This window comes from Palaemon carinicauda, chromosome 17, assembly GCF_036898095.1.
Source record: "Palaemon carinicauda isolate YSFRI2023 chromosome 17, ASM3689809v2, whole genome shotgun sequence".
NCBI classification, from domain to species: domain Eukaryota; kingdom Metazoa; phylum Arthropoda; class Malacostraca; order Decapoda; family Palaemonidae; genus Palaemon; species Palaemon carinicauda.
Window position 1 is genome coordinate 32,201,287 of NC_090741.1, and position 9,181 is coordinate 32,210,467.

Below are 9,181 nucleotides of genomic sequence, written 5' to 3' on the forward strand. Positions count from 1 at the left end.
ATTAACCCTAGATATGTTTAACTACTCAAAAAAATAGAATTATTTGTGTAATGGATAATAATACAGTTACTTCCTAAGGCATTCTTAAACGAAACGCCGAATTAATCCCATTCTTTGTTTGTTATACACCTGCGTCCCTCTTCTATCCTCTTACAAATACCAGAGCTATAATTATATACTCCATTGACTTATATCTATAACCACTTCAAACAGATCTATTTGCTCATAATCCTTCTCCTTCTGTTTTTACAAATTTTTTATATCTACTGGCCCACATTCTAAATTTTTTTATCCCTTGTATTTCTCTTTAATCAATAGATTACTCTAACACTAAAAGGAAAGATGTCATTACCAAAATCTCTTTATTCATTCATATACAAATTTTACATCTAAATGAACAATCTTCGAAGAGCGACTAACGTCTTCCTAATTAGAGAGATGAGTGGAGAGGAGTCCCATTTAATACATCTAAATGTCCTGGAAGGAGTAGAGGCAACTATTGCAGAGGGGCAGCTTTGCGTGTAAGAGTAGGTAAGTTTCCTTCGTCAGTGGGTTGGCTGCTTTAAGGAGTACACTCTTTCTAACCTCTTTAGTCTTTATATCTTTATGAAGTAGACTCTTTCTAGCCTCTTTACTCTTTAGTCTTTGAGAAGTAGACTCTTTCTAACCTCTTTAGTCTTTAGTCTTTGAGAAGTAGACTCTTTCTAACCTCCTTAGTCTTTAGTTTTTGAGAAGTAGACTCTTTCTAGCCTCTTTTAGTCTTTGAAAAGTAGACTCTTTCTAACCTTTTTAGTCTTTAAATCTTTGAGAAGTAGACTCTTTCTAACCTCTTTAGCCTTAAGTCTTTGAGAAGTAGACTCTTTCTAAACTCTTTAGTCTTTAGTCTTTGAGAAGTAGACCTCATTCTAACCTCTTTAGTCTTTGAGAAGTAGACTCTTTTTAAGCTCATTCGTCTTTATCTGTAAGAAGTAGACTGTTCCTAACATTATTGGCTTTAGTCTTTGAGAAGTAAACTTATTCTAACCTCATTGACTTTAGTCTTTATTCTTTAAGCAGACTCAATTTAATCCCAATGTCTATAGTCTTTATTCTAGACTCAATTTATCCCAATGTCTATAGTCTTTATTCTTTAAACAGACTCAATTTAATCTCATTGTCTATAGTCTTTAAGAAGTAGAGTCATTCTAACGTCATTAGCTTTAGTCTTCAATTTTTAATGAAGAAGTAGACTCAGGCTAACTTCATTGTCTTTGGTCTTTAGTCTTTACTTAGTTGAAAACAATAGGGATGGTTTTATTTCGTGGTTTCTACATAATTATACATTTTTCATGAAATGTTGTTTCCCTGTGGCAACAAATCCAAGAGAAAGTTTTATTTTATCATTGAAATAGGTTTAATGATTCTCTTTGGTAACAATTTTCCCCTGTTCGAAATCGTACCTGCTTTATCCAATGCGGATAATTCTAACAAAAAAAGAATGTTTAAATTAAGATTTTTCCAATACACGATGATTGTTTAAACCCACGTACGATACACTTGTGTTCCTCTGAAATAAAAGATCGACGACAAAGCGCAAAGTTTATTACTGTGTCGTGTAACAATTTTGTGAGTTGAACGGAAAAGAAAAAAAAAAGTAAATTGATAAATAAATAAGAAAAATAGAAGCCATGAAAAGAAATTTCGAATTGAAATATGATAATTTTAACGACTAAATAGTCTTCATAACATAGATATGGTCTCTTCTCCTTTGAAGTTTATAAGTAATACGCGGGGAAGTCATATTTTTGTGACAAAACTAGATGTAAATGCAGTGAAAATATCATGTTCATTTTCGTTATGAATCAGGACTTTGGTGAATAAGGCAATTTTTCTTTTATTTGTTTATAATTCATGGTATGAATAGGATGAATAATAAGATACAGAAAAATAAAGAGGAATAGGAGGAAGAAGGAAAAAAATCTAGATTTTAAAGTAACTATGAATTTAGTGCAGATATTGTTTGTGAACATGATATATATATATATAATATACATACATATATATATATATATATATTTCATGCATATATATATCTACACAAACACACACACACACACATATATATATATATATATATATGTATATATATAGATATATATATGTATATATATATATATATATTTGCATATATATATATATATATATATTATACATATATATATATATATATATATGTACATATATATATATACATATATATATATATATATACATAATTATATATATATATATATATATATTTACATATATATATAAAATATATATATATATATATATATACACACATTATATAAAGTATATATATATATAAATATATATATATATATATATACACACACATTATATAAAGTATATATATAAAAATATATATATATATATATATATATATTTACAGTATAATATATATATATATATACATATATGCCTATATATATATATATATATATATTTACAAATAAATATATATATATATATATATATATATTTATATACATATATATATATGTATATATATATATATATATATACTTTACATACTGTTTGGGAATGTATATATATATATATATATATGTGTGTGTGTGTGTGTGTGTGTGTGTAATATATATATGTATAATATATATGTAATATATATATATTATATATATGCATATATAAATCTATATTAACAATAATTGGATTGCATTTACGAATTTGGGCTATATCAACCGACGCAGGGCAAAAGTAACACCATCATTTACAATTTTAAGCTGTAGTTGTTAAATAGGAGGTTCAGAAGAACATCAGTAGTAAATGAATGTATGTTGTTATTGGACACCAAAAATGTTAGGGATGAGAACGCAAGCCCCACGCCCTAGCCACGAATGCTCAGGAAGCTTATGTACAATTACTGACCAAATTTTGTGTTGTTAATTGGAACTGTTTCAGTCGAAAATAATGGTAAATTGCTGTTATTTTAGTAATTGCTGTTATGATATGTGTAGTAAATCGAGTTATTATTATATTACTAATATTATTAGCAGTGCTATTTATGATGATACTGATAATGATTCGAATTATAGTTTTAATTGGCGTTATTACTATTTTGCCTCAAGGAATACTTAGTGACTCAGATTAGAAGAAAGTAGGAACGCATGTTACATTAGTACTTATATATTCATATGCATTGTAATAGTTCGACGCACATTACTTTAGTACTTATAAAATGGTATGCATATTAATAGTTCGGAGATGAAATGTAATTACTAGGGGCAATTTACTGAAATTATTGTTATTGTTACTATTACTAGCTATGCTACAACCCTAGTTGGAGAAGCAGGATGATATGAATACAGGAGCTCCAACAGGGAAAAATAACCTTGTCAGAGAGGAAATGAAAAATTACAAGAGAAGTAATTAATAATGAAAATAAAATATTTCAAGAACAATAAAAATATTAAAATAAATGCTTTATATATAAACTATAAAAACTTAGCGAAAATAAGAAATAAAAAACATGAGGAAGTGAAATAAGATAGAATAGTGTGCCTGAGTGTACCCTCATCCAAGTGTACACTGTACACATCTGGGAATGTGTGTTCATGTGTTTGTGTACAGCATATATTGATTTTCTCCTTCCCTTAAGAGCAGATGAAAAGCAAAATCCAGCATATTCCCCCCCCCCCCCTTTCAAAACACATGAAATATATCGCCGACAAAACAGGTAATCCTTACATCCACATTGCTAAGTCAGATTTAACACTTATTTATGGGTTTTTTTTATACATTGTTTTGGGCACCACAAAGTAACTTACCAAAGATACAATGACATCCTCAACATTCAACATCCTTCCTGTCAATTAATAAATATGAATGAGGACCAAATCCTCCTATGTACAGCAAATGTGTAAAGAAACTTGACGTTCATCATTATGATACAAAACAAGTATTTTTTATATATGTATATGTGTATATACAGTTTGTATATGTACACTATATATACAGTATATATATATATATATATATATACATATGTATATATATATATATATACAGTATATATATGTATATATATACAGCATATATATATATATATATATATATAATTATCTGTATATATATACAGAATATGTATATATATATAAACATATAATTATTTGTATATATGTACAGTATATGTATATATTATATATGTATATATATATATATATATATATTTACCGCATATATATATATATATATATTTATATATGTATATATTTATATATACATATATATATATATATATATATAAAATGTATATACATCTATATATTATATACACATATATATGTTTATAATATATATACATAATACATGTGTGCATACATATATATATATATATATATATATATTATGTATTTACATCTATATATCATATACAGATGTATATGTTTATACTATATATACAGTATACATATGTGTGCACACACACACACACACACACACACATATATATATATATATATATATATGTATGTATATTTGTGTGTGCACAGTCTATACATCCTTCCGCTCTCTGCACCAGAACCCTAGCTGGCGTAGGAGGAAAACAGAGGCCAGGAGACGGCTATTACCGCCCGCCAGAGAAAGTGACATATCGGAGAGCAACAGCTGATTACGATACTCAGCAGAAGAGGCTGGATGCTGGGGGCTGAGTTCGTCTGCATTGCTGCTGGCTTCTCTCCTGCGAAGAAAAAGATAAGGAGACGTTGTAGGTGAAGAGATGAGGTTTAGTATTTCCGTAATGAGTTTAATTCCTAATCATTTGAAGTTATTTTTTTTCTAAGCATGTATATATTTTAGGAAATATCAATTGTGTTCTATTAAAAGAGATATTTTTTATAATAATGCCATATATATATATATATATATATATACATATATATATATATAAATATATATATATATATATATATGTGTGTGTGTATATATATATATATATATATAACACATATGTATAAAACGGTGAAAAAGGAAAAGCCTTTTATTCGAATCTGTTTTTCCCGAAATAAACGTAATACAATTTTTGCTTTGTTTTTTCTCAATTTTTGTTTGATTTCCATCCCTCTGCCACCGGCAATTGTCCCCCTTTCTCCATTTATCGGATTTTTCATTTCCATTCTCTTTTTCAGGTTCTCCTTTTCTTTCCCTCTATTGAAACAATATACCAATCTACAGTTTTGTTCTCCTTTGTTAATTTTAGGAGAGAGAGAGAGAGAGAGAGAGAGAGAGAGAGAGAGAGAGAGAGAGAGAGTTTTAACCAAAGGGATTTTCTTTGTATTTATAATAGTTCCTAAAAGCACGTAATTAATCATTCCGATTCATTATATTGTTAAATAAAAGTTAATTTGATCTTACATTACAGCATGATACGTTTTTGGTATCCATAATAAAATTTTAACCCAAATAGAAATCATGTATTAAAGAACCCTGAACACTAAAAGAAAATTGTTTTTAAAGAATAGAAACATTATTTAAATACGTCTCATTATTTCAGGAAGTTGAAATTAACACCATAAGAAAATTGTTTTTAAAGAATAAAAACAATATCTAAATAAATTTACATCTCATTACTTCAGGAACTCGAAAAAATAACCCTTTCTCCCTTCGCGTGACTCTTGAAGTGTACATCCCCGCCAGGTCCCTTACCGTTTAGGATGTGTATCCTGACGGAGGCCGTGGCACTGGGCGACGGTATGCACGAGTAGGTGCCTGTGGCGGCGTCATGGGCGTCGTGAATGAGCAGGATGGTCTTGGTGACGACGCCGCGGTCGGTGATGACGCTCACACGACTGTCCCGGTTGTCGTAGCTGATGACCTGAGAGAGAGAGAGAGAGAGACAGAGAGAGAGAGAGAGATGGAGGTTACAATAACATTACTGTAAGGACAGTGATGAACATACTTGGGGCCTATGTGTGTTTTCCGTAATGTTTTTTGGTATTGGTGTTTGAAAGTACTTATTAGACGATGGCTTAGTTCAGATTGATTTCACATTTAAAATATATATGTGCAAAGAGGGCTCATCAGTACAACGTTAAACACGCCACTTCACAGCGCACCGTTAGTCTTTATCTTGCTTAAATTTAGCCCTTTTATATCAGCTGTCTAAACGCAGCCATTTCTATACCTCTCCCATGCTATCTTTAGGGTACTTTCTATATTATCATTTATTCTCTCTGCATGTCCAAACCATAAAAGGATACTTGCTCTATTACTTCTTACTCCAGAAATGTTTTTATATTACACAACTTTATATCTACATCTACCACTTTTGCTTTGATTTCTGGCATCCCCCTATTAACTGACTAGCACAGATCAATCCTAGCCCAGGACTGTGATTTTAAGTTGTTTACTTGCCGGACTGACGTTCTGGAGAGCATCTATTCTGATGAGACTGGATATAGCATACCAAAACAGTCATCTCTTAGTCGAGAACTTGCACAAACGTTTGCTCTCCTCTAATGGACATTTAGTCCCGTTTAAGCCACTTATTTCAACACCATACATCTACAGAATTTTGCAAATTGCTTTATTGCCAGTTTCCCTAGATCCACACATTTTGGTACAAGCAACTTATTGAACTATCGTTCCAAAGTTTCATTTCCTTGCCGTTCTCCTTCTTAATCCATCCTCTGTCAATATTTCCGTCTTCAAACTATCTATCTTACTCATTCTAATGTATGCCTAGTAATATAATTTTTCTCTTTTTCCTTTCGTTGTCTTTATCACGCAAGACGAAACAGATATTTCTCTTTTATTCGTGTATATGTAGGCTATATATGTATATATGAATATACTAGTTCCTCCAACTTTCAACTGGGCTTCACAAGGCACTTGAAGAGCTGGAAGACCCAGGCCTACATGGCTGAGGACTCTGAAGCGTGAAGTAGGAGATGATGAGTGGAGAAGTATTAGTTTAAAAAGTTCAAGATAGAGACGATTGGTGAAATCTTACACACACACACACACACATATATATATATATATATATATATGTGTGTGTGTGTGTGTGTGGGGGGGGGGGTGTTTGTGCTTGTGCTTGTTTGTAAGTGCATTTTGATAACATATCAGAGCATTCGAGAAAATTAATTGGAAAAAAATCCCTCGAATATTTATTGAAAACTGAAAGGTGATACAAAATGAAAATATGGACTCGTGAATTATTGAAATAAGAGATGGCGAGCTAAAGACAGACAAGACAACAGCGCAAATAATTAAGAAAATTCCACCAACAAATAGAATAGTTTTTATTGGTAGAGTGATAACTAAATTGTTCATGGATTTTTACCTTTTAGCTATTTTGAAAGTTTAGGTAAACAGAGATAGAAATGTTTGCAAAGGTTAATTAAAAAAAAGATTAACAAAAGATAACAAAAGATTAATTTTTGTTTCTCAACTTCAGAATTATGATTAAATTTTTTATCTATACGTCATATGATAAAAAGAATAGCTTTTTGAGAATCATAATTTGAATATTTTCTAGAATATAATAACCAATTAACTGCTGTTCTGCACTGTTAAAGATTATCCGTAATAAAAAAAAAAAAGCTGTTAAAAATCCTGGAATAAATGTTGCCAGGCATTTACATTTTTGAAAATGGATATATTGACGTTAAGGAGTGATATTACGGTCACCAACCCGTAATACTGATAAGAACAATATATATTTTACGGAGATTTTCCATTTGGTATCTAAAACCTTTATAAATACGTATATTAAACCTTCAAAATTCCATAAAACTTCTCAATAAATTACTGAGTTACTCAAAACTTTTTCCAATTGTGGAACGGAAAAAAATATAGAAATGAATAAGAAAATTTTTCATTTTTCAAATTAACTGATTCATTGTTAAATTTGATGTAAATTCCATTAATCTAGAAAAAAAAATCAATTAATTCGATGTATATTTCTCTGGATTAAGAATTAATTTCCGTTTTAATTGAAGGTAAATAATATCAAGAACGCAAAGCCTGATTAATAGCTTCAGTCTGCAAATCATTTTGTAATTTCTACCTCCACCAACGAAGTTGGAAGGAGGTTATGTTTTCGCCCCTGTTTGTGTGTTTGTTTGTGAACAGCTTCCTGATCACAATTTTCATGGTAGAGTAATAAACTTGCAGGGATTAACTGTTATGTAAAAAACGGCAAACAATTAAATTTTTGAAGGTCAAGGTCAAAGGTCAAGGTACAGGGTCAAGGTCACAGTCAAGCAAAATGTCCAATTCCCGTAATCAGCTCTAAGTTTGGACATCGTTGTCACAGAGCCTTCAAATTTGGTTAATATTTGAGTGTATGAGAATCCACGTCAATTAATGCATGTTAAGGTCAAACGTAAAGGTCAAGGTCGAGTAGAAGGTCGAGAAATAAGCTGCCGTGGGAGAGGTCTGCAGTCTACTGAGTGACTCTCTAGTTTATCATCTGCATCCCAGCTTCCTATTTTTGTCTATTAATTTAATTACGAATTTTGTTAACGTAAACTGGACATTTTGCCTCAGTGTCCTTGACCTTTGACCTTGACCTTCAAAATTTTATTCCTTTCCTGCTTTTTACATGACAGCTAATCCATGCAAGATCCATTACTCTACGATTAAAATTGCATCCAGGAAGCTGTTCACAAACAAACACGCGAACACAATCACAAACAAACCAGGGCGAAAACAAAACCTCCTTCCAACTTCGTTGGCGGAGGTAGAGGGTCATTAGATTAGATTTAAGAAATAGGCTTTGAGATTCTAAATACCTCGAATAATGAGACTTATTAGAAACAAAACTTTTGGGGGGTGGGGGTGGGGTGGGAGAAGGAATAATGCATATCTTTATGCTAATCAAATAGAATAAAAAGAAGTATTGAATGAGGATAATCAAGCATTATAATATCTAATTAAATGCTGTTACTGTTCTAAAACTATTTTATTGTAATTGTTTATTACTTCTCTTGTAGTTGATATAATTCCTTGTTTTCTTTCCTCATTAGGTTATTTTCCCCTGTTGGAGTAATTGGGCTCATAGCATCTTGTTTTTCCAACTAGGGTTGTAGCTTAACAAATAATAATAATAGTAATTACAATAATAATAATAATAATAATAATAATAATAATAATAATAATAATAATAATAATAATA

At 30.4% G+C, this 9,181-nt stretch overlaps 1 protein-coding gene across 1 annotated transcript in view; it reads right to left on the reverse strand.

Moving 5' to 3' along the window:
- Nucleotides 1-4,552: 4,552 nt before the first annotated feature.
- The window catches only part of LOC137656017 (uncharacterized), a 44,694-nt gene continuing 40,065 nt past the window's right edge, over nt 4,553-9,181 (reverse strand). Inside the window, exons 6-7 of the mRNA XM_068390203.1 lie at nt 5,707-5,875; nt 4,553-4,741 (exon numbers count right to left, since the gene is read on the reverse strand). Coding sequence (XP_068246304.1) covers nt 4,587-4,741; nt 5,707-5,875 — 324 coding nt within the window. The 3' untranslated portion in view covers nt 4,553-4,586. The remainder of the gene's footprint in view (nt 4,742-5,706; nt 5,876-9,181) is intronic.